This window comes from Dunckerocampus dactyliophorus, chromosome 3, assembly GCF_027744805.1.
Source record: "Dunckerocampus dactyliophorus isolate RoL2022-P2 chromosome 3, RoL_Ddac_1.1, whole genome shotgun sequence".
NCBI classification, from domain to species: domain Eukaryota; kingdom Metazoa; phylum Chordata; class Actinopteri; order Syngnathiformes; family Syngnathidae; genus Dunckerocampus; species Dunckerocampus dactyliophorus.
In genome coordinates, this window is record NC_072821.1 from 10,521,141 (window position 1) to 10,546,831 (window position 25,691).

At 41.8% G+C, this 25,691-nt stretch overlaps 3 protein-coding genes across 7 annotated transcripts in view; 2 read left to right on the forward strand and 1 right to left on the reverse strand.

Moving 5' to 3' along the window:
- Positions 1-25,691, reverse strand: part of wt1b (WT1 transcription factor b) — a 66,296-nt gene that overhangs the window by 36,477 nt on the left and 4,128 nt on the right. The window contains exon 2 of the mRNA XM_054771709.1: positions 19,780-20,018. The gene's annotated coding sequence lies outside the window, so the exon portion shown is untranslated. The remainder of the gene's footprint in view (positions 1-19,779; positions 20,019-25,691) is intronic.
- Positions 1,985-9,559, forward strand: prrg4 (proline rich Gla (G-carboxyglutamic acid) 4 (transmembrane)). Its single transcript, XM_054771715.1, has 6 exons — positions 1,985-2,430; positions 2,534-2,697; positions 2,778-2,805; positions 4,505-4,646; positions 8,420-8,605; positions 8,692-9,559. Exons 1-6 carry the CDS (start codon positions 2,331-2,333, stop codon positions 8,717-8,719), a joined length of 648 nt encoding a protein of 215 aa, XP_054627690.1. The 5' UTR covers positions 1,985-2,330; the 3' UTR covers positions 8,720-9,559.
- qser1 (glutamine and serine rich 1) lies at positions 9,704-21,874 on the forward strand. 5 transcript variants are annotated; one of them, XM_054771697.1, is made up of 13 exons: positions 9,704-10,200; positions 11,439-11,542; positions 14,373-14,498; positions 14,627-17,842; positions 18,250-18,554; positions 18,642-18,758; positions 19,627-19,760; positions 19,897-20,033; positions 20,134-20,271; positions 20,367-20,464; positions 20,535-20,681; positions 20,794-20,889; positions 20,957-21,874. In XM_054771697.1, the coding sequence occupies exons 1-13, from the start codon at positions 10,091-10,093 to the stop codon at positions 21,089-21,091; spliced, it is 4,863 nt and encodes a 1,620-aa protein (XP_054627672.1). In that variant the 5' UTR covers positions 9,704-10,090; the 3' UTR covers positions 21,092-21,874. The 5 variants fall into 5 exon arrangements, with proteins under 5 accessions (XP_054627672.1, XP_054627671.1, XP_054627674.1 ...); XM_054771696.1 differs by having other exon boundaries at positions 9,706-10,200; positions 19,837-20,033; XM_054771700.1 differs by having other exon boundaries at positions 9,774-9,852; positions 19,837-20,033.

Here is a 25,691-nt window from a genome sequence, read left to right on the forward strand (position 1 = left end):
GACTTATGCACTTCAAATGTTTGGGAAAAATGTTGCCATTTAAAGGGTAAGTAAAAAGAGATGGCCCTTTAAAGGAAAACTGCACTTTTTTTGGGGAATTTTGCATCCACAATCCTTAAGTGAGACATGAACATGTATTTCTTTCCCTTTTCTGTGCGTTTAAATTAGAGAAAAGTTAGTATGAGCCAGCTAAAATTGCACGTCGTGACTATGAAGCCCTCTAAAAAACCTCTAACAACGTTTTTTACACATGCTGTGATTACGCATTAACAAGCTAATCTGTGATAACATGTAATACTCACAGTATCGTGCCGTGTGCTGATGGATGATTTAAAACATGACCGAAACTTCTTTCCTCGGCGCATTGATTTGACGTAGCCCATAACGCGACTTCCGTCAACATCAGCGGCATAAAAAGAAGCAACCGCACTTCCAATGCCCGCTCTCATGGGGATGGCCGTGTATTCCAGCACTAGACTTGTACTCCTGTCCACAGGTAAAAAAAAAATGCCGACAGCAAACGAGCATCTTGTTGAGCGAAATTGAGAGCCAGTAGTATCCACTCTCATGTCTGTCCCCGTTGCAGTGGCTTGATGCGTTGTGAGTGACGCTGACACCACTGGCTAGCGAGGCGACGTGTTGCTCCACCAGATAAATATAGTATTTCCTGTTAGCTGCTACAATAACAATATCGCTGTAGCTTGGTTAATGTACAGACCAGTGATGTAAATGGAACACTGTTGGCGTTTTTTGTGAGGGCTTTAGCGTGCATTGTTAGCTGGCTCATACTTACTCTCTTTCTCTCGTTAGAACGCACAGAAAAGGGAAAGAAATATGCGTTCACGTTTCACGTGAGGATTGTGGATGATGGGCAAAATGTAGACAAAAAGTGCAGTTTTCCTTTAAATGAGACACAACGGGCCTATGCGGTTACACCACATGTACGAACGAACACATAAGAGAAAGTGCTGCAACATAAATAACATTGAAAAGGATTATTAAAGGATAACTTTGGAAGACGTGCAATTTGACCTCACCAACATCAGTCATACGTCATATTCAAAATCAGTCTATCCATTTCCAGTTGCTCTCACAATTATTCTACCCTCATTGCAAATTCTATTTATGTGCAACATTTATAAACTTGCAGTAGTTTGCATCAACAAAACCAAAAACATTGAAACAGTCCAACACATCTAATGTTCCTATATCACTAACATCTCTATTAGCTGGAAATCAGCCATCTATAGAACATTAGTGCATTTATGTTACATGCTTTATTAAAACATATATTTTCATCACCCCCCCAAACACACAAAACATCATAATGACATTGTTTTTATGATTTTTTTTTCAATATTTTCAGTCCAATATGGAATACAGCTACATAATAATATAATTTTACATATTTTCGAGTCTTCACCTTATTTTACAGTTTTATTAGAAAATGGATTACATTTCTTTTGTATTTTTTTTAAATATACAGACAATACAAATCCAAACATACTGCATTTATTTAAGATGAATTTAATTTAATGTTTTCCAATATAGAAAAAAAACACTTAATAAAAACGACAATAATATAATATTTACTTACAGCATTATTACAAAATTGATTACATGTATATTTTTGTTTAAAAAAATCTACAGATAATACATCATAATGGTAAAGCTTTACTTAAATATTTGCAATATTTGCGTCATTCAAATTTACCGATATTTTAATGACCTGCCAACACTATTCAATTTTATGTTTTTTACACGTTTTTATTGTTTTTAATGTTTCTACCTGTTGCATCTGCATGCAATTTTAATTTGTATTTATTTTCATAATCGAAATCTTGTGTTTTTTTAGTCTGTGACAGGTGCTCTGTAAATAGCTATCTACAGTGAAGAGTTGCGCCTCTGCTGCCACCTAGCGGCCACTACCGTGTACATAACCTATCGTGTCGTCCAGGTAATGTGATCGATTGGTTGAGTCTGGGCAGGTAGTTCAAGGAAGAGAGCGGAACATCTGTTGAGAGTAAACAAGTTGTCTTCCAAAAGCAACAGAAAGACTAGCTAGAAAGCACTTCTTCTTTCTTTAAATCGTCGTAATGTTGAGCAAGTGAGATAGGAGGGAAAACAGGAGGCGACGGGGCCCTTGGACGTTTTCTCAAGTTTTATCAGCGTCGGCATTGCGACACCTACGTTGGTTTTATTTTCCTTCCCTATTAGTCGACTTTGGCTCTTAAAACTATAAACTACTGGTTGGCTAGAAGAGGTTGTTTTGTGGATGAAACTTACGTCTGTAGACTATTAATGCGCCCACCGCCGGTGCATGAGTGACTATGTTGCTTCATCTTCACTACCTCCTCTTCCTCCTGCCCTGCGCAGAGCTGGCCTGTGTGATGAGGTCAGCACCCAAACAGGAAGGGTCACCAGAGGAAGGTGAGGGTTTTTCTCCTTCAAATCATCACCTATCTGTCATAATAATGATCTAATTCCCCGTATATGTTCTATTTGTGGATTTAATTGTATTTGCACCGTCAAGTGTTTGTGGATGAAGGGGAGGCGAATTCGTTCCTGGGTCGTCATCTGATGTTTAACCGTTTCGACTTTGAGATTTTCGTCCCTGGAGATTTGGAAAGGGAGTGTTATGAGGAGGACTGCAATTACGAAGAAGCAAGGGAGGTTTTTGAGGACACTCCGGCTACAGTTAAGTCGTTCACTTTGGTCATTGGCATCACTGAATGCAAATGGACATGCTTTGAGGATGTATTTTTTGTGTTTTTCAGAACGACTTTTGGAAGAAATACATCGCAGGTAAGAAAGATGATTGCGGTGTTGTCAAATGTGTGGAGAAGTTACAAAGGAACATCACATGTTTACACTTGCACAATTGAACATGTCTGAAAAGGAGAAGGAATCCCACCCCTTCTCTACGGCTCAGCAATAAAACAATTCCTTTCTTTTTTTAAAACCTTTTTATTATTTTCTTTTACTTGTACTCCACAAGATATACTACTTTAACTTTTTTCTACTACCATTTGATTATTTCATTTTTCCCTTTCAGCTATCAATCGAGTGCTACACATCAATTATTGTCAGCGTCAACATGTTCAACACATGATGTGAATGAATGATCAGTAATAGACATGGAGGAGGGGTAGGATTAAATACTGTAAGCGCTGCTTCTTCCTATTTACTTTTGAACTGTGCAAGCGAAAACATGATGTTCCTTATGTAACTTGTTAAACGTGTCAGAAACGAATAAACCATACCATACCATTACGATTACATGTTCCCATATTATCATTGCCTAACAGGGAAAGAATAGATGATGATGATTATTATTATTGTTTCTTTGGTTATTCAGTAATAAAATCATGTAATAATGGATTCGATTTTATACTGTATAGCGCTTTTCAATGACCTGAACCAATGGTTCATTCGCTCCTCAGTCACGCACTGGTGGTGGTAAACTACATCTGTAGTCACAGCTGCCCTGGGGTAGTCTGACGGAAACGTGGCTGCCAATTCGAGCCTCTCCGACCACCACCAAACATTCATTCACCAGTGTGGGCAACACTGGAGGTCAGGTCGGTGAAGTGTCCTACCCAGGGACACAACAACAGTGACCAGGTGGAAGTAGCTAGGATCGAACCGCCAACCTTCCAGTTTCTGGACGGTTCCGGTTTGTAGCACCTGAGTCACTGAGGTGGCAAAAATAAGTACAGGGAATGTCGTATAATGAATAAATAATAAATCCAGAATATCTAGAAATAATCATGTATTAAGTTTAATAAATGAATGAATAAATTTAGGATACCTTGTAAACACCATAGGCTGAAACGGTCTCATATCAGTATATTGTTTGAGTTCCGAGCACAATCCATTCGATCATTTTACTCCACATAATGATACGAGAAATGTTTTTTAGTGTTGTGCTGCCGTGCAGATGTACTTCCGTCTAGTGTAGTGCATCATCGGGCCTAGAGCAGCGTTCACAATATTAGTATCACTTGTAATATCTAATAAGACCCAATACAATAGCTTTGTCAAAGATTCTGCCGTTACAAAGATAATCATTTCGATTGAGCTTACTTTAACTACTTTACACGACTCCAATAATAAACATGTTAAGTATTGAGCTTACTTTAACTACTTTACACGACTCCAATAATAAACATGTTGTTAAGTATTAAGTCTGACTGTCAATCAAATCCAATCTTTCCTATTGGATCCCTTTCCATGGCACAGGTGTAACTAATGAAGTGTTCTGTGAGCGAATTTGTTGTTCAGAAAAAAACCCTAGCATGACTCACTCAGACTTGCACCCGCACAAAACCTGTTTCACCACCTTGCAGAGTACATCTCCAGGTTGATGCTCACTCATTGTACCTGCATTGCTCCTCTAGAGCTTTTGTTTTTAATGAGTGGTATTTGAAATTACAGTTGTTGATCTAGTGCTGGATAGCATTAGAACCGTGTGATGATGTTTGTGCCTTGCGCCAATACACAGAAAAGGAGGAGCAGCCCTCAAGAGTGGACATTACTTCCCTGTTGGTGGCACTGGTTGTTGTTGGAGTGATCTTTGTCCTGGTGGGCCTCCTCAGCTGGTATTTTTGTCCAGGCAAATGTAAGGACGACTTCAGCCGAGCCAGGTACAATCGCTATCCCTAATTTTGACTCGATTTACTTTACTTTGATCTAAATGTGTACCATCTTTGGTTACAACTCATGAAGTATTATTTGACACATCTCAAGTTGGGAACCCCTGGTTTAGGTAGTTACTTTATTTACTGTCAACATACACGGTCAAGAAGTAGTGATGTGGAAGAGCATGGAAAACTTGGTGGCTGTGTTGCCATTGCATTACAGTTGACTTTACAGCACAACAAAATTAAGTTTGCAGCTGTGTTCGAAGCACAGAATGGGAACGCAAAAGAACAGATAAAGTTACAAGTAATGTAGCTACTATCGTGGAACTGTTCTGATTCTGAAGCAAATTGTCCTAGAGGAAATAATGAAGTAATTATAGGTGGTCCTGGGGTTATGTATGAGTTCTGTTCGTCTGATGTAAATCCAGTTTTGGTGTAAGTCGGATTTTACACCAAAATTATGCCTAAATTAACTCCTAAGTCACTCACAATGCACACAGAACACATGAAGGACATAAAATACAGTATTCAAAAGATTACATGCAGGGAATTGATCCATTAATCCATTTTCTATGCCGCTTATCCTCATTAGTGTCGTAGGGGTATGCTGGAGCCTATCCCAGCTGACTTTTGGGCGAGAGGCGGGGCACACCCTGGACTGGTCGCCAGCCAATCGCAGGGCACATATAGACAAACGACCATTCACACTCACATTCATACCTATGGACAATTTAGAGTCTGACCACTAGTGACCAGTGTAGAACACTACATATAAATGTGTCTCAATGCATTACGTCTTTCAGTGTGTTCTATTTGTATTTTAGTTCATTAAGCCATTTTTATACATGAAAAAGCTTAAATTATGCCAAAAACATGTAAGAATTTGCTTAAACATGCATATTTTTTGACTGATAATAGGCTGTATTCAACCACGAAACAGCATCCATCCATCCATCAATTTTCTATACCGCTTCTTCCTCATTAGGGTCGCAGGGGCATGCTGGAGCCTATCCCAGCTAACTTCGGGCGACGAAACAGCATGATTTATTAATTTATTGTTGAAAACCCGTGGAGTGAAGCCCGCAAAATTCAAACAGCAATGTGGCGAGGGACAACTGTATTGTAGTATTTAAGAGTTTTGTGATTTCTGAGTGTCTGTGAATGTGGCATGTATCCCGACTGTGTGTGTGGTTGTGTGCAGAGAGGACAGTTGAGTTTTCCGATGTTGTTTTGGTGGGGTTCGGCTGACGGTAGGTTGTTGTATTTTTGCAATATAGAGCTTGTTGATGGACGACCTCCTCGTCATCCTTACATCGTCCGAGCAGGAGCTACAATGCGATCTTTATCCTTAATGATGATTGCGAGAGTCATGCGATTGAGACAAGTGCAGCCAATATTGAGCACATAGTGTATTTTTCCACAGCTAGACTCGTTTTCCACCACCTGTAATCCATTCAAGGATAAAATGGTCGCCATGATAAAACATTGTCTTAACTTTAATGAATTACAAAAGCAGAATGTGAAAAAAAAGTTAATAGTAATACATCAAAACAACAAAACCTTCATAATAATTACAAAACGTTTGGTGACTGCTTTGAACATAACTTCAGGTGTATATACTTCTTTACCCCTCATGTTCTTCTTGTTCTTGTTGAGGTTGGTCCCCATAATGTTGCAAAAATGCACCTAAAAGCCGCTGAGATCTCATGATAATACAGACCCTTTCCAAAAAATTAGAATGTCATGGAAAAGTTGTTTAATTTCCATAATTCCATTCAAAAAGTTAAACTTTCATGGATTATAGATTCAGGGCCCACAATTTAAACGATTTCAAGTATTTATTTGTTTATTTTTACATAATTTGGGCTTCCAGCTCATTAAACCCATGAAAACAGGAATTCAAAAAATTAGAATACTGTTAAGAAATCAGCCCAAATTTTGCAGGGCATGAACGTTTTACACTGAGTGTCACACACTAATCATCTACTAAACTCTAATCACCTGCACAGGCTTCCCCAGGTGTCATTAAATTGCTTCAGTTTGGTTCAATTGTCTCAGTTGGGTTCAATATGGGGAAGACTGCAGACATGACAACTGGCCAGAAGACCATTATTGATACCCTCCATAGTATGGGTAAGCTAAGGAGGCTGGTTGTTCACAGAGTGCTGTGTCCAAGCATATCAATGGAAAGTCTAGAGGAAGGGCAAAATGTGGCAGGAGAAGATGCACCAGCAAAAGAGATGACCGTGGGCTTCAGCGGATTATCAAACAGGGAAGATTCAAGAATCTGGCAGAGATCCAGAAAGAGTGGAATGAGGCGGGAGTCACAGCTTCAAAAACCACCACATTCAGACGCATTCGGGAGATGGGCTACAACTGTCGGGTTCCTCGGGTCAAGCCACTTCTGAACCTGAGCCAACGTAGGAAGCGTCTCCACTGGACCAAGGAGAAGAAGGACTGGACTGTTGGCCAGTGGTCCAAGGTCCTCTTTTCCGATGACAGTAAAGTGTGCCTTTCATTTGGGAATCAAGCTCCAAGGGTTTGGAGGAAGACGGGTGAGGAACAGAACCCAAGCTGCCTGAGGTCCAGTGTGAAATATCCACAGTCCGTCATGATTTGGGGTGCAATGTCCGGTGCAGGTGTTGGTAAACTCTGCTTTCTTAAATCCAAGGTCACCGCAACAGTCTACCAGAATTGTTTTAGAGGACTTCATGATTCCTTCTGCTGAGGATCTGTATGGAGATGTACATTTCATCTTCCAGCAGGACCTGGCCCCTGCCCATACCGCCAGAAGCACCAAAACCTGGTTTGATGCCCATGCCATCACAGTGCTTGACTGGCCAGCCAACTCATGGACCTAACCCCCATTGAGAATCTATGGGGTATTCTCAAGAGGAAAATGAGGGGCACCAGACCCAACAACAAAGAAAAGCTGACAGCAAGCATGAAGGAAATCTGGGCTTCCATAACTCCCAGGCAATGCCACAGGCTGATTGCTTCAATGCCACGTGGCATCGAGGCAGTGATTAAGGCAAAGGAATTCCCAACCAAGTATTGAAGATTGACATATCGTTTTGAAAGTACCATATTTTGATTGATTTGATGTGATCCTAATTTCTTTCTTTTTTTCCTGCAAAAACTGAGAAGTAAATGGTGATTTCTTCACAGTATTCTAATTTTTTGAATTCCTGTTTTCATGGGTTTTATGAGCTGGAAGCCCAAATTACGTAAAAATAAACAAATAAACACTTGAAATCGTTTAAATTGTGGGCCCTGAATCTATAATCTATGAAAGTTTAACTTTTTGAATGGAATTATGGAAATTAAACAACTTTTCCATGACATTCTAATTTTTTGGAAAGGGTCTGTACATGACGGTGGTTCAAACAACGGTTAAGGCCTAGTTTTTCATAAAATTTTGTAATCATAATTCCAAATTGCATACTTACATAACCTAAGGCCCATTAGGCTTTTGAAGTTCCACTGTATAGATTGTAAGAGTATACTGTAACAGTATTTAATCATTTGTAAAATATACAGTATGCCGCTAGTAGTGAAAAAAGGGGAAAAAAAGAGGAAAAGCTAATGAATAGTATACAAATTGACTATTTTGCACAGTAGTACTAAATATTATTACTGTTGTAAGAGAAGTGTCATTGTAGCAATCATAATCCATAAGGACCACCATCACTAACAATATTTGACCCAAATTGTTCACTGGAATGCACCAATCATGTCACAGCATATTATATACACGGTCTACGCCCCTCCCACAGTTCAGTTCGGGTTCGTCCCAGGAGAAGCAATGCGCCTCTCATCATGCATCGACTAGAGGAAGTGTCCTTACAGCCCGTGCCGCCACCCCCGATAATGGAGGACGTGGATCCACCTGGACTGCCCTCTTACGAGCAGGCCATCGCAAAAAGTGGACAACACGATGCCCCGCCTCCTCCGTATCCTGGGTATTTATTCACTTTATAGATTCATAAGTGAGCTTGAGCATCATTATTATTGACACTTTTTCCAATTTCCTCTTCTCTCACTGTAGTTCGCGAGCTGGAAGTATTCGTTGGTAGAGTCTTCCGAGGAGCTTCACATCTATTGTACGCCAATCTTTACATGATCGCAAGATATAGTTACACAAGATACAGTGCAGGACTTTCTAATTGACTTTTTATTTCCCTGCAAAACTTAAAAAATATTGTGTGCAGCAGCCTGTATTATGTTTCATCCTAAATTAACTTTGTACTAAAATCCAAAAGCCTACACTGAATAAGCGCTTTTACCATTTGATTCTAAATCCACTGAAGATCAACTGAAAGTGATCGTCTGCAATGTGAAATCGCATTTTACATTGACAGAATACCGGTATTTACATTTCTGACTGTGGTGACAATGGAAGCAAACAGAAGGGTTAACAGCAGTAAAACACGTTTTAATGTCAGGACAGATGGAAATAATCATGCAGTTGTCTTGAATTACTATTTGATTCTAATTAGCAACGTGTTTTTTCAGCAGCAGTCACTGCATGCAAAGTAGCACTGAGCACTTTGTTACTTACTTGCATGCATGTTTTACCTTTTAGCGTCGTTTAAATAATATTTCAACAATAACGTCAAGTATCATTTTGATGTCCGTAAATGAGTTACGAGGATTGAGTGAGAGTGATGTTATGCAATATGAAATCACTTGTATGAAGTATGTTTATTGAGCCAACAGATGGTGACATTTTACACCGACACAATACAGGTATTTACATTTCTGACTGTGGTGACGATGAAAGCCAAGAAAACAGCAGTAAAACACATTTTAATAAGATGAAAATGATGATGCAAATATTCTTCATGAGAAGGGGTCAAATTTGTACTTGAAGTGCAAATCTTTTTTTTCTCGATACTTTGAATAAACTAATATTTTAATGACATGTTTTCTGACGTTCTCACACGGTCTCCACCTAGGAGCCACATTTGTGAACCCATATTTGTTTTTTTTTAATTGCCTGTATCACCTTGTCAAACATGTACACTTAATTACATGTCCGAAGCGCATTTTGGAGGACTTCATAAGGAAATGAGGAGGAACATGAGAACTTATGATATATGACATTAGATACATGACATTAGTGTTGGATTCTCATAGATTGTGCAGGTCTGTGGAAGAAGGAGCAAACTTCCAGCAGAAGTGCATGATGGGAACTATACTAACATGGGTACGTGAAAGCATGCAGCATAGTCTCTGACATGAACACACACTAACTAACCAAGAAGTTACCTAAAGGGGGTGGGATAGGCACACTTATTCATCCGGGGAATAGCACGTCTTCACGGGGGGAGTTTGCGGGCCTAACTGTGCAGTGCACCGCTCTGACCGGACCGCCGGTTAGCAGCTGCTAAGATGTGTGTCCGCCGCTCCACGAAGCTCCGCCGGGGAAGTGAGCCGTTCACCGGATGATGGACAGGAACTACCCGAGCTCCAGCTTTGCGGAAGCGCTGGCTCCAGCAGCACAGCCCGCAGCTTCTTGGGCCTATGACCGCAGCTCGGCTACGATCAAGCCAAGGTAACTGATGGAGGGAGGAGAGGAAGGTGGGTCACCTCACTAAGGAAATATCCTGGATGGAGGGCCTAGCTGTTTTTTTTTAACTGGGTAAAGAGTGCACTGGTCTGCGGGTAAACGAGAAGAGTCGTAAAGATTTGGATGATTCTGGTCCAACTTTTCTACTTGTCAGAGGTTTCTTTGCGGTAAGTTAACGCGTACTCCAAGCTAATTGTGACCCTACTCGCCATGGCTGTGCGCACGTTCCACAAACTTTATGTGCTTTTTGTGTACATTTCAGAAACATATTAAGTATTTATGCTTTTATTAAGTTATTTGTATAGCGCTACAGATAGTCAACATTGGATAAACAACACTTGAGGCAGTCAAAACAACGATGAGCATGTGCAATTAGCTTCGTGTCCTCACAGTAGCGAAGCATAGTTAATATTAGTATAATCGTGAATTCATTCATGTCTTACATATTAATTTGCAGTTGTTACGCTTCAACTTTTGCACATTAGATCACTGATCTCCAAAACACGCCCAAGTTAGCAAACTTATCTTAAGTTCGGCACCAGTAATAGAAACCAACTTGGTGGCAGAAGTGTGGGATGTTATAAATAAACGCATATTTCCTCCATAAGCGACTTCAAAAGTTTCACCGACATATATTCGAAAGCTAAATCCTAATCATTCACAAACTAATACTAATAAATCAGCTCAGTTAATGTGGTTCTCAGTTAACTTTAATAAGTGATTTACCAAAGGAGTGATGAAAGGCAGATAAATACTAAGTTGCTCTCACCGTGTTTTCATTGTTTCATATCAGCACAGTTTACTGGCCTTTGATTAGATGTCCAGGTGAAATAGATACTTTTGTCATCAAACTGTTTATATTTTGAAACAGTTTTCTTATAGGACAAAGTCCTATATTCTTATAGGACTGCTTTTTACGCAAAAGCAGTTAAATAAACATGGTTGATAATAGGACATAAAACCAATACAATGTGTACCCATTGACATTCAACAAATGCAGGGATGAACATAACATGCCTAGTATAAAGACAACATGCAGCCCACTTTACGATCTACTGTACTTTCTATTCTTCTTTAATATCATTATCGACTTAGCCCTATTATATATTGCTGGTATGCTACCGTTACGTCGCAATAAGTTCCATTTCCAGCTTGTCATCATATTTTTCCATCATGTTTGCAGTGTGTGGTGATTTTAGTTGCTGTGTTTTATTTAATTCCAGTTATGGTGCAGCACAGCTTGATGCAGGCCTCCTCCAGCGCCAGAGCTACACTTCGACACAGCAGCTCCCCACCTACACTACAGCACACCTGGCGTCTGCCACAGGTGAGCTTATGTTGCTGTAAAGCAGGGGTCTCAAACTCAATTTCACTGGGGGCCAGTGGAGGTAGAGTCTGGTTGAGGCTGGGCCGCATCAAGTATTGGGAGTAGGGCTGGGAATCTCAAGGTACCTCACGATACGATACAATTCACAATACATGGCTCACAATAACGCTAATATCTTACGCCGTAAGGCCGGGGGGAGGGGTCCATCTGATAACATCACTGTTCGTTCAGTGTTGGTGTTTACCTGCCCCTGTAAGTATGTAAGTAACACTGAGCTTGCCCGGATGTTGCGGGCTGCAGTTACACTACTCTTTGATGTCCAGTCGCGGGCCGCAAGTTTGAGACCTCTGCTGTAAAGGGTCATATTAACATTTTATGTAAAACATTTTATACACAAAAGTGCAAAACGGAGGGAGCTGCTGTTTTAAAATGCTCACCATTCACTGAGGACACGGTGATTGTGCCAGGGAGGCGAGTCTCACATTAACATTAAATACGCACGTAACACTTCAGTCATTGATCCAATATGATCGCTTTCTTTTCTTATTTGATGGTTATTGTCACTTCCGTGATGCCATCCATTAATTTATTCTACCGCTTGTCCTCATTAGGGGTACAAGGGAGCTGGTGCTCAGCTGACTTTGGGTGAGAGGCGGGGTAGAGTTGGGAGAGCCTGCACTGGTTGTTGGTCAATCTCAAGGCACATATAGACAATCACTATTCACAGTCACATGCACAACTATTTAGAGTCGTCTCTAATTAATCTTACATGCATATTTCTGGAATGTGGGAGGAAGCCGGAGAACATCACACGGACATGCTTAAGCAGAGATTTGAACCGTCTGTGAGGTCAGCGTGCCTAACCATTTGTCCACCGTGCGGCTGTGGTGGCATCATAGTTTAGTTCAGTGATTCTCAACTGGTGGGTCGCAGAGCCGTTTTCAGTGGTTCGTGGGGTCCTGGCCCCCAAAAAATTGTTTAATGACCCGATGTCCATGAGCACACCTCGCATCTGTGCTATTTGCTTGCTACGTCACCAAGAGATACGTGCCATGTTTATGGATGACTCTGTCACGCTTGAGTGGGAGGGAGGAAATCAAGTATAGATTTGAACGGATAGTTTGGATTTTTTGACATGAAGCTGTATGAAGTCCCCATCAGCATTGTACTACAGCAACAGTGACTTATTATTATTACACTTAACCTACTGAGTGTTGAATCAGAGCAACCTTTACACACTTTTTATTTCAAATAATACTTGAATTTGCGGATAAAAACGTGTTGTTGCAGAACTGATCATGAAACTTGTTTTGTGCCGCGTTATTTTGCACTACCTTGAATTCAAACAGCACTTTAATGTCTTTTCATTAAAGGGACCTTTTACAACTGGCTCAAAGTTACACCCTAAGAGCTTAAGCAAAGGCCCCTGTACATGTGTGTGTTACCTGTGGCACAGCTTACATTCAAGAAGAGGGCGGGATACAATGCATGCAACACGTTCAAAAGTTAGCGCCCGCCAGGCAGCCATGTCCTTTAAACTAGGGGTGTCACCAGATCTCGCAAGATTGAGACGTGGCGACATTTTTCGTTTGTAGAAAAACTGTCACAAGAACAAGGCAGCAAGAAGGCAATCAGACTGAACTACGGCGTCGCTACTATGAATGATAATAAACTTGATATGGAAGTGGCAGTGCTTTACATACACTTTAAACCCCTGCAGTCCAACCTACCTTGGTGTTCCAAGCGTCAGTGAGTGACGTGTGGATGTTTTTTTCAATCAGAGTTGAACAGCTGCAACGCGTGTTACTATCCAAGCAAAAGCATTAGTAATTCTCCATTTGATCAACGTTACTAGATTTATAAATTAAAAACAGAAAGCTGTTCAGACTTGTCTGCACCCTTCATCACCATTGCCATTAGTCACCATCTACATTAATGACAGAACCGGATTATACCAGCATTCGTTCGGTAATTAAATACAAGTGGTCCACAAAGGAAGTATCCACCGTGCAGGATCTCCACTTTCAACTGTGAAGCAGACACACTCCTCCTTCGCACCTGCCTTCCTCGTGAAACATGCATGGACGTCCTATCTGTGGAACGTGGCTCATTGCAGAAATGATAATAACAGACCTTTGAAAATACATGTCACAAACACCAATTCTGCCACTTTACACAGTCAAAGATGACATGAAAGGAAATATTGCATGATTATGACATACTGTACTATTTCTTACTATACTGTAATTTATTATTATATATTATCATAACAGTGGTTTATTTGGTCTAAAAAATGGTAGAGAATAATATTGTTTAGCATCAATTTGTGGGAAAATAAACATTTCAACCCCCCCCCAATCTCATCTCGTTCTCATAGACCCACTCTTGTGCATTGTCTTGTCTTGTGAGTTGGACGTCTCGGGACAACCTTACATTTAAAATGTAAATAAGTAAATGTAATTTATAAAATAAGCTATTTGAGAAGGTTACATTAAAACATTTCCACAATTTGGGTGGCTGCTTGTCACTGAAGGGTGACAGTGGGTCACGCAGCCAAACCAGTTGAGAACCACTGCTTTAGTTTCTAACTGAGCTGAAGTCTCAAAAGATAAAACTGAACAATTTTTTTTTTTTTTTTTACAACTTTTGAGCAATATTTTTCCAGACAAGTCTGTCAAATTTGTAATTGTATGACCTAAGCACATACAACTTCAGAGGTTCCACTGTAGAGTACTTCTTTTGAGATGTCAGCTATTTGGCTAGGATTCCGTTTGCATTTTGAAAATAAAGTGATTACTAATGTACTAATTGTGTAACTCTTGACCGCCAGGAGCGCTTGATACAAACATGAATACTTCAGAGACCTCAATCATGAGCTTCCTGTCAGCCATGGAATCAAGAAGCCCTGTTAGTGCCTCACTACTACCCCCTTTTAGACCTCCGTCATGGCCTGCAGGTGAATAAACAAACTGTATATTGTTTTCAGTATTAGTTTAGTATGATACGTTGCCTTCTGAAATCAACTACACAAGGTACACTTATGTTTAAACATAAATTCTAATCTCATTGCCTTCTGCAATTAAGGTATCAACTCCTCCACCACGGAGCTGTATTTGACTGGTGCTCTGCCTTCTACCGCCACATTTCCTTCACCGGCTGCTCTGTCAACCTATCAAAATACTGGTCCGTACACTTCCAGGAGCTATTCCACCAACCCTTCCGTGGCTCTCCAGGATCTAGCCCTCAGCACTTCCACCAATGGCCTGTTGTCTCATCACGACCCCCTCCTCCAACTCAAATCGAGCCAAAGTGTGCTTCCAACAGCCCTGGCCTTCAATCTTTCTGGCTCCGTTTTGGGCTCAACCCTTCCCGTGCAGTCCTCCACATACCGGTCAGCCCAGGAATCAGCCCCCCACCTCCTAGAACCACAGTGTAGCCTTTTATCGCCAGCCCTTCCTGCCCGTCATAGTGCCTCACAGTCCTACGGGGCCACCGTTTTCTCAGGCTCTGTTGAGAGAGCGCTTCAGCGAGAATGTAGCGTGATCAAACACCACCAGAGGCCTTCTACAAGCCACATAGCCTCAGAACAAATACCCAACTCTGAGGACTCATTACAGGGTTACTATGGCTCTGGTGGTGAAGGGTCCATGTCCTACCAACAAGACCCATCTCATGAGACCCCGGCATCTTGCAGCCCTTCCACACAAAATGATTCCTCTCACGGGATCAATGGTGCCATAAAACACAAAGTAGACTCGGTTACTCAAAGCTATTCATGCACCACAGTCCCGACAGCTAAAGAGTGCTCTTCCAAATTAGCTTCTGTTGGCCATGAGGAGAATCAGAGCCTTTCCCAGGCCGGACAAAAGCAGAACTCTGTGATAGCTAACCAGCTACCACCACAACTACCTGGCCTTATGTCTAGCAGCATGTCTCAGACCTATATCACCCCACATACCCAGGCACAACCCTCTCATTCCTCCTCAGACAATTTATTATCCCTATATAAAACACTACCTTCCATCTCCAGTCTGTCTAGCAATGTGGCATCGGTAAGTCAGGCTCTGGTGTACTCTCCCAGTCCAGGCCTGAGCCAAGAACAGTATGGTGTCCAGATCCAGGGTTTGTGTCAAGGGAGTTATCCCTCGTCTCACTCTCAAACCGACCCTATTGTGGCTTACACGTCTGAGTCACAAGAGCAGGCTTCAGTGACTCAATCTCAGCGCTATGCCATAGTACAATCCCTGAACCTTTCTTACCAAGCCACTTGTGGACAGAATCTGTCTACCTCTGCACAGGACTATGCCCTGATGCAAGCCCCTGTGGGAAATAAAACACTTAGCACAGTTTCCCATGACACAGTTTCCCAGCAGGCAGCAGTCCAGACTACACATACTTATGAGACTGTGCCTGCTTCATACTCTTCAACTGCCCAAGCTTTAACTAATAATAATGTCAGATCATCATTAAAGGACATAAAGCCAACATATAGCAAACAGACACTTGAAGAACTCCCTTTACAGGACCTACAGACTCTCCAGCAGGCGTCCATGGGGGGCTCTGTCGTAAATGGTACCATGGCAGCACAAAACAATGTAATCTATGTTGTTTCAAAAATGGATGACCTCCACAAAACGCAAAGCGTCATCAGAGACAGTTCACGTTCTGATGACCAGCTTTCACACCTAAACACAGCACAGGTTAGCCATGAGAGGTTGAGCTCTCTGGGCCAGCACCACAGTCACCTAAGCAGTGCCAACGGCCAGGAAAATGCAGATCTAAAAACGACTAACTCCGGTGCTATATCTTCACATGTACTCCTGAGCCCAGAACTTAAGCAGCGGCCTCTCCACATCAAATCACCCGAGCCACAACAAACCCACCAAGAACAGACCCCAGCATCACACACCCAGTTCATCACTGTCCCTAATGCTCAGGTTCTCTTAGAGCCTAACCAGATGATTCTTCTTCAGCAGCCTCTCATGCACCATGCCCAAATGTCTTCAAAGGTAGTATCAGTGCAAGGTCTCCAATCGGCCCAAGGTTTGGGCCCTCTGAATGTCCAGTACCTTCAGATGGATCAGGAACAACTGCTTTGTCCCAGTGTCTCTGAAACACAAAGTCAGCAGGTCACAGTTGTGTGTGCGCAGAACTCTGGGTGCTCCGATTCCTCTAAAGACCACTATAGCCAGTCAGCAAATCACCAGTCAAATGATGCTAAGAACCAATTTGCCCTTAACACGCTTTGCTTCCCGGACTCCGTGTTGCTTGCCGATGACAGGAATATTTTATCAAACGTTGACGACATCTTAGCTGCCACCGTGGCTGCTTGTGGTGTCACACCGCAGGACTTTGTCAAAGCTGCGTCCTCCACCCAGGCTGAAATGGTAGCGATGGCAGGTTCGGTTGATGCCAAGAATCACTTTCAGACAGTGGATGTAACGCACATGTCACCAAGTTTCTCCACAACACAACAGACAATCGTCACGGACAGTAGCTCCATGCCTATGACGCTAAATGTAGCACAGATCTCTACAGACCGCCAAGGACTGTCCGTTCATGACAACAGCTCTGATCTTGACACCAATGGAGATGCAGAGAGCTCTGAAAACGACTACCACTCAGTTGGGCAAGTTTATGACCCTTCAGGCTTCCAAAGCAGTGTCAAAGGGCAGTGTATCAAAACGGAGAACGGCTTCATGGAATGCCCAGGTGTTGAGGACTTCCCCAAAAAGAAAGTCCGCTCTAAATCTTTGACAAAGGGAGAAGATAATGTACAAGCAAAGCCTGCCAAGCGCACTGTGCAGGCAAAGCGGCATAACTCCAGAGGCGGTGATGCCAGCCCATCTGCCTCACAAAGCACCTATGATGGTTGTGCACAACAGGAGAGAATTAGGCAGAAGATACGAGAGGTGGAAGAGAAACAACCAGAGGTGAAAACTGGTTTCATCGGCTCCTTCCTGGACTTCATTAAATCTGGCCCCAAACAGCAGTACCCTGCAAATCCTTCAAGAACCGTCAGTCGGCCCAAAAAGCCCGGTGTCTTGTCCAAACCACCGCAGTCTATTATTGTACCCCCCAAAATTCAAACGCTGCCGGGTTCATTGATTCCCCAGCAGGGTCAGGGAGCGAGCTCTCAGCAGAAACGTCTGGATGAAGAGCTACAGAAGAACTTGGAGACGCTGCCGTCGTTCAGCTCCGATGAAGAGGAGAACACGGGGAAGAACCAGGCGCTGAGGAACAGCATCAGCTCGGCACTCTCTGCTCTCGATGAGTCGTCAGAACGGAAAGCCAAGCCAGGTATATTTAACACACAGCCAGCATTTGTCAAAAACTGTCAGTCCTGTTATGACGCTAAACCTGTTTATTTAACTCTGGAGCACTGAGAACATAATATTGACACGGCCTCCCCTACTCCTTGGAAACAGATTTGAGCACATTTTGATGTTTTCTGCTTACCCCAGACTCTCTTTAATCTGTCAATTTAGGAACTAAAACTATATATTTAAACATAATTTAAGTTAGCTTAACAGGTCATCATTTAAATCATTTTTTTTCCCCTTTATTTTTCCTCAAGCTGTTACCGGCACCTCCTAGGGAAGACGGCCTGCCTCACACTTTGAAAACTGCTGCATAAGTGTAAAGATGCTCAATCGGGAAAACGGATCGCTTATTAGCATGCTAATATGTATTTAATCCTCCTCCAGATAACAACATCCCTATTATGATACTAAAACCACTCCAAGTGCCCACTGTGACATTCAACATCACAGAAACCCGCTTGCCATCGATATCCACTTCCAGCCAAATGCCAAACGCCGTCGTCACAGGAATCACAACTGCTGTCAGACAGCAGTCCAAAGAGACGCCGCCCGGCCAACTCGCTGTACAGTTGACGAGCGTGGCCATCGAGGGACTGACTGACGAGGAGCTGTCGGACAGCGGAGGGGAAGGAATGTACCGGGAGAGAGACGAGTTTGTTGTGAGGAACGAGGATATTGAGATCTTGAAGGTATAAAACAAGCAAATGATTGGGTCTCTAGCAAGAAAATGAATCCTATTCTACTTGTAAATAATATGCACTCTGGTCTGTTATCAGGGGACGATGCGAGCAGGAAGTGAGCCTCCTGCCATTTGGAAAGTCCAGAAGGCACTGCTGCAGAAATTCGTGCCAGAACTAAGAGATGGGAAGCGAGTCTTCTCAGCTACTAACAGTGTAAGTGAACATGTATATTTCATAACTCAAATAATTGTGTATCAACTGAGGTAAACATATATCTTTTTAAGCCACAAAAAACATGGAGGTCCAATCATCATCATGCCTTATGTCGTGTGAGATGTTAGCCGCTAACTAACAGCCAACTGGCTTGATCAGTGGTTTTCAAAGTGTGAGGCGGGCCTCCCCTAGCTGCAACAGCTTGAGAAAAAAAAAGAAACATTTTTGTATAGTAAAGCAGACAGCTTGAGGAATACTTCGCCTCTTGTGACTGTATTTGATTGCCGAGTAAATGCACGACGCAAGAAACACTTCCTGTCTTTGGCTTTTAATGTGTACCACGTGGGAATTCGGAGCAAAGTTACGAAGCAGGCCGCCACTTAACAGGGAGCGCGACACCACAAATAAATGAATGTATGGGAAACCCTACTTATTAAGGTAGAGTGTTTTATTGATTTTACTCTATATGGTGTGTGCAGTCCCTTTTTAAGGGCAAGGTAGAGTGCAACCTTGAGAATCTTGTTTACTTATTGTTCGTAGTAGTTACTAAAAAAAAAAGTTACTAAAAACATTGCTTATACAGTTAAAGGTTTTCTGGCGCCAGCAGTTTGAGACTGGAACAGATTAAATGTCACATTAATTAAATTCCTGTGATTTCCTACTGGGTAGATTTTTAAATCCGACCAATGGTCGACCATTGTCCTGGCACAATTTGTTTTCAACATTCACAGTACTTGACATACGTTGCTTCGGTTGTAAGTGTGCTTCATCCACTTGTAGTTACAAAATGCTTCAGTTGCAGTACATTGTGGTCAGGTAAGGCTAGTTTATTCTCCTATGTAACATTTTTTTTGTTGGCTGTGTGTAGTATCTGGGATACTTTGGTGATGCCAAAACCATGTACCAGAGAGTCTATGTGAAGTTTCTGGACACTGTAAACAAAAGGGAGTATGTCCGAGTGTGCAGTCGGAAGCCACGGTGCAAGCCTATGAATTCACTAAGGTGAGCTAAGACCACAAACCTCTATGGGTTGAGTGCTGTTTCTGGCAGCGATGTCATCCTTTGGTCTGTTTCACAGGAGTTTTCAGGTGAAGACTTTGTTGGGCTTAACAGCTGCCCCCTTCTCGCCGCCTCACAGCCAAAAGCCTCGGCCCACCAACAAACCCTTCAAGCCAAGAGCAGAGCCGCCACCCAAGAAGCGGAGGAAATGGAAGGAGGCGTTGTCGCCCGCTGCCTCGGGGTCTTCCTCTGCAGAAGAAGCTGGTGAAGAAGATGGTAGAAGATGACGCCTTTTGATTATTCTGAGTTTGGGAATTTTTATGTAGGATTGTCATCTAAATTTGCTGCTGCTTGCTCGCTTGTCACATTTCCCCAGACTTAAACCCTCCTGTGCCTTTTGCTTCACGACTTCTCAACACAAGAACCATGAAGGACACTTTCAAGAGCTTTGTGGAACTGCTCATTAGCATTGCCCTCGACGAAGATGTGATGACAGAACTTGAGCGAAGGAATGGTAAATTACCCAACTCTTCTCCTCAGCTACATAGCTTAGCAGGAGCAACATGGAAAAGGTGGTTTCCATCAAACTGACATTGTTGCATGGTACAGATGAGTTGCTGCTGCCACATATGAGAAGAATGGACGGGTTGATCACTGACAACAGGAAACGCATGCTTCAAAAACTGCACATGGGGCAAGTCCTCAAGGTGGGTTTTTGTCTTTGGAACAGCACACTGTGGCTGATTGATTGCAACACACATCGTATGTCTTCTTCAGACGGCACTGGACAGCTCCCCTGAGATCTCAATGGTGACAGAGCTGAAGAAGGACGGGGAGGCGCCCGCCTTCAAAGTGCGTCTCAGTGGGAAGGCCTACAACAAGAAGACCTTGAAGCCTTACAAGTTGCCTGACAAAGTTCCACAGGTATGAATGCGTGTTTTTTTTTAAAGGGGCTTGTGTTTATGGCTGTACTATTGTTCTTTGTCCAGCAGAGGGCGCCATATCACATTTAATACCCGTGTCTTTGCTCCTGCAGGAGTACACAGTTGACCAGCAGAAAAGCCAGTGGTTCTCATTGTATCACTCTCTACAACACTACAAGTACCACACATACCTCATGTGTAAGGACGAGGTGAGACTTTTAATACACTTATTTCACCAAGAAGTCTTTTATTAACACGGTGGTGCTTGTCCACCAGGTCCTGCGGGTGCAGGCAGGAGAGCAGGGACAGCAGGAGATCATGCAGAAGTGCTTGCAGAATGGAGCTTGGGTGGAGGGGCTTTTCAATCGCTTTGGGGAGCTGATAAATCAAGTGCAGCAGGCCTGCCGATGATGGACTCAAAAAGACTTAAGAAACGCTGATGGCTTGTACTTAAAGGACTCGTACTCCTAAGGCTCTCCTCCGAACTCCTACGTGTCTGCTAAAGGGGCTGAGGCCTTAATAGGAACTCATAAAGGTTAGTGTGCACCTCCTGTGTGTTAGCGGAAAGCACCAGGAAATGATGTTTTGGGTGCATTTTCCTCAACAAGCTTCTCCCATTCTGTGTAAGGGTTTATATTGCTCTCTACTATGAATTCATAGTTTCTATTTTTTATTTAGCTAGATGACTATTGACATGAGATGCAATCAGCATAGAAAGTAGATGGCCTACAGATCTAACTACTTTTAGCACTCTGATAAGTAATAAGTAGGCTCAAACAGAGAGAAGCTGATAGATTGTAAAAAGAAAAATCTATATTATATATACCTGTAGTTATATACCTTTTTTAAATAGTGTCAACTCAAACATGGCTATTCATATATATAGTGTACATTTTGTATAAAAAACAGCAGGTGGTAATATTGCTAGCAAAATACTGTATGTAGCATACATTTAAGCTTTTGTCCTACAACCCCCCCATTTTTATAATGAATATTGTTCTCTTCCAAGGGTCAAATAAAGCTGCCTTTATACTCCTTTGCATAGCTCACATTTTATGATGACTAGATATATATTTTTCACAGACGTAAATATTGTTCATGACTTTTTTTCATCAATAATGGAGTATTTTTATGTCACTAGGCAAAAGTGTGCTCAAACGTTCGATGCAGTTTGTAAATAAAGGGCTGCGTGTATTACTACTTTTCTGCTTCCTCTCAAACTTCCACTTCTGCAGAGCTTTACAATATTTGAAGCATATTAGATTATTATTGATATGCAGTGGTGTGAGAAAGTGTTTGCCCCCATCCTGATTTTTTTTTTTTTTTTTTTGCATGTTTGTCACACTTAAATGTTTCAGATCATCAAACAAATTCAGATATTGGTAAATGACAACACAACTGAACACAAAATGCAGTTTTTAAATAAAACCTTTTATTATTAAGGAAGAAAAAAAATCAATTTCTCCGGGTACTCCTGTTTCCTCCCACATTCCAAAAACGTGCATGTTAGGTTAATTGGCGTCTTGGTATGAATGATGAGTGTGAACGATTGTATACAGTATATGTGTCCTGCGATTGGCTGGCGACCAGTTCAGGGTGTAGCCCGCCTCTCGCCCAAAGTCAGCTGGGATAGGCTCCAGCATACCCCAGCGACCCTAATTAGGATAAGCGGCATAAAAAATGGATGGATTGAGTCTCCTCTTACAGCGCCCACTCATCTTTGCAGAATTGTTGTAATTCAGCCACATTGGAGGGTTTTTCAGCATCAACCGCCTTTTTACGGTCATGCCACAGCATCTTAATAGGATTTAGGTCAGGACTTTGAAAGTCCAAATTCTTCATTATGTTTTCAGCCATTCAGAAACAGATGGCCGGACATTCTCATTCAGGATTTTTTGGTAGACAGCAGAATTCATGGTTGCACTTATCACAGCAAGTCTTCAAGGTCCTGAAGCTGCACAACATCCTGAGACCTTCACACTACCACCACGTTTTACTGTTTGTATGATGTTCTTTTTCTGAAATGCGGCGTTACTTTCACACCAGATGCAATGGGACACACCTTCCAAAAAGTTCAACTTTGGTCTCATCAGACCACGGAGTATTATCCCAAACGTCTTGGGGATCATCAAGATGTTTTCTGGCAAAATTGAGACGAGTCTAAATTTCTTTTTGTTCAGCAGTGGTTTCGTCTTGGAGCTCTGTCATGCAGGCTGTTCTTGACAAGTGTCTTTCTTATGATGGAGTCATGAACACTGACCTTAACTGAGGAAAGTGAGGCCTGCAGTTCTTTGGATGTTGTTGTGGGGTCTTTTGTGACCTTTTGGCGTAATTTTGGTTGGCCGGCCACTCCTGTGAAGGTTCACCACTGTTCTATTTGTGGTTAATTGCTCTCACTGTGGTTCACTGGAGTCCCAAGGCTTTAGAAATAGCTTTATGACCTTTTCCAGACTGATAGATCTCAATTAATCTCAGTTATGTTTTAACAGGGAGGAAATCATTTTTTCACACAGGGCCATGTCGGTTAGGCTTGTTTTCCCTCCCTTAATAGTACAAAGTTTCATTGGAAAAACTGCAGTTTCTGTTCAGTTGTGTTGTCATTGAGTAATATTTAAATTTGTTTGATGATCTGAAACATTTAATTGTGACAAACATGCAAAATAAAGAAATCAGGAAGGGGGAAACACTTTTTCACCCCTCTGTATTGTGTTATTGTTTAGCTAGGGAGTTAGGTGAAGAAAAAAGCATATGCAATACCTATAGCAGTAATTGTGGCATTTAAAGATAGCATGTAGTTCAGGCACAGTTGTTTATTACTACTGCTCAGTTCACCAGTAACTACAAATGTACAGTTGTAAACATCCACAGTGTATCTTATCAGGCATCCTCCAATTGTGGCAAACAATCGGGTCTTTACTAACATGTGAAACTACAACCACAATAATAAACATTGTTAAATTGGTACCTCGCTGACAGTGTTAATCAAAACTGAGCGTTGTTATCTTTGTAAAGACCGAATTTTTGATACAGCTTTTGTATTTGATGTTGAGATTGTGTGGGTGTTCCTAATGATGTCTTCAGTGAATGCAATGTTGAAAATCTTTTATTTTATTATATTTAGGGCTTAAGTTTTTTTGTTTGAATCTTAAAAAAAAAACACCATAAAATGTAATTTGAAACGCTGAGACAAAAATTACAGCATTTGGATGTAGAGTACTTGCTTTTCATTGCATATCTATCATAAGTGGATGACTAAAAATGACAATGCATTACATTAGGTAGAAAATCCTGCAAAATTCTTCTACGCTGGCCCACAGTGCTCTCATGAGCAAACTATTCAGTGTGAACCACCAGCCTGTTGAATAAAACATAACCATCATATTGCAGCCACAATTGAAAAATGACTAAAACAAATGTGTCTCTGTGCTGATGGGAGAGAAGAACCTCTGTCCTTTCGAGGGAGGGGGATCAGTCCATCATTCCACTACTGGTCAAACTGGTCGAGACGCATGCTGGACTTCTTTCTAGATGAATTTGAATGTACTGCATTGTTCCCAGAGTGGGAGAGGGACTCCATAGTGTGTAAGAAGTAAGACCTCAAGAGCTGCAAATGTAATGATGGTGTAGTCAAGCCTTTTGTTCTAGCCGCCAAATGTTTAGGCAAGTCCCACTGACTGGTTCATTGACACTTTAATGTTCACGTGTAGGAGTTGCAACATCAATTTAAGCCTCGACATCATGTCTGCAGTGGATTCAAGCAGTCAACATGTAATGTATTCTCTTCGTGCCACCTGCTTTAGTCAGTTTCTATGGTGTACTGTGTAACAGTGCATCTCGAAACGGGGATCTATTGACGCTAATGTCTTACTAATCGTTAATGTTAGTGGTCTTTTATTATTACTGTGATGTGTCCTTGCTTTATGAGGTGGCATTATGTGCTTTGAAAAATCTTTAATATATAAATATTAAACGGGGAGTGCGACACCACAAATATAAATATTACATTTTTAAAAATTCACATTTTTACACATATACAGTGTACACAAATATACCTTACATGGAACTGAAAGTGATAAAACTGGGGAATGACAGTTTTATTATTGGCAGGCTTTGGGGTACAAATGCTAATTATATATACACTCCTAAAAAAATGTACATTTTGCACTGTTTGATCTTAAGGAGGTTCTAAGCAGAACTTCAAAATGCAAAAAGACTAAATGGGAGTGAGGCAAAATAATTGATTAAGTAATTTATTGCAAACAAGCAGTAAACTGAAATAGGCTGTTCATCAACTGATCAAATGTTTAAGTTTAAGTAAAAAAAAAAACAAAACCTGAAATCCTGCTAAAATTGAGATAAAATGTTCCAAAAAAGAGTGTTTCCAAGAGGCTAGTGGGAATGTTGCTCCAGGTGTTGAAAATGGCTTCACAGTGAGTAGCAGGATTTTAAACTGTATACGGTATTGGATGTGGCCACAAGGGTCGAAACAAAACAAAACAGGTCGCCAGCAAAAAAAAGTAGCTATCGCCCGGTCCATCTCTTTTTCCCTCTTTGAGTCATGTTCTGATGGCTGTCTAAATGACCCGGGTAAAGTTTCTAGTGTGTGTGTGTGCTCCTTGTTTTTGTCTGTTTCCAGTTGTTTTGACATCGGGGTGATGTCTGCGTAATTTGTTATGTTCAAAGGCGTAACTTTGGGTATACCATTGGGGGGGGGGCAATAAATACGGGGAGAAATGGACCAGGAGCCCATTTGGAATAGCCGTTGAGAGCAGACCTCAGTTATATCGAATTTGCTCAAAGTTACAGTAAAACTGTACTACCATGGATGCTGAGAGACTTGCTATGATTGGTGCACTAGACCAGCAGCAGAATCAGAACCTCCTCAGATTGCAACAAGCTGTTGACAGAAGGAGAAGAGAGAGAAGAAGGAGAGACAGAGCTGATGGTGGAGCTGAGGAATGAGGATCCACGAGCTTTCCAGCACTTCATGAGGATGCCACCAGCCCGCATG

What these genes read in the sequence shown, in the direction of transcription:
- qser1 (XM_054771696.1), top strand. Translation starts at nt 10,091, where the DNA reads ATGATGGACAGGAACTACCCGAGCTCCAGCTTTGCGGAAGCGCTGGCT. An exon ending in TCTTCTCAGCTACTAACAGT is followed by an intron (nt 18,759 to 19,626) that starts GTAAGTGAACAT and finishes GGCTGTGTGTAG; the next exon opens with TATCTGGGATACTTTGGTGA. An exon ending in ACATGGGGCAAGTCCTCAAG is followed by an intron (nt 20,465 to 20,534) that starts GTGGGTTTTTGT and finishes TGTCTTCTTCAG; the next exon opens with ACGGCACTGGACAGCTCCCC.
- prrg4 (XM_054771715.1), top strand. Translation starts at nt 2,331, where the DNA reads ATGTTGCTTCATCTTCACTACCTCCTCTTCCTCCTGCCCTGCGCAGAG. An exon ending in GACGACTTCAGCCGAGCCAG is followed by an intron (nt 4,647 to 8,419) that starts GTACAATCGCTA and finishes CCCCTCCCACAG; the next exon opens with TTCAGTTCGGGTTCGTCCCA. An exon ending in CCGCCTCCTCCGTATCCTGG is followed by an intron (nt 8,606 to 8,691) that starts GTATTTATTCAC and finishes CTCTCACTGTAG; the next exon opens with TTCGCGAGCTGGAAGTATTC.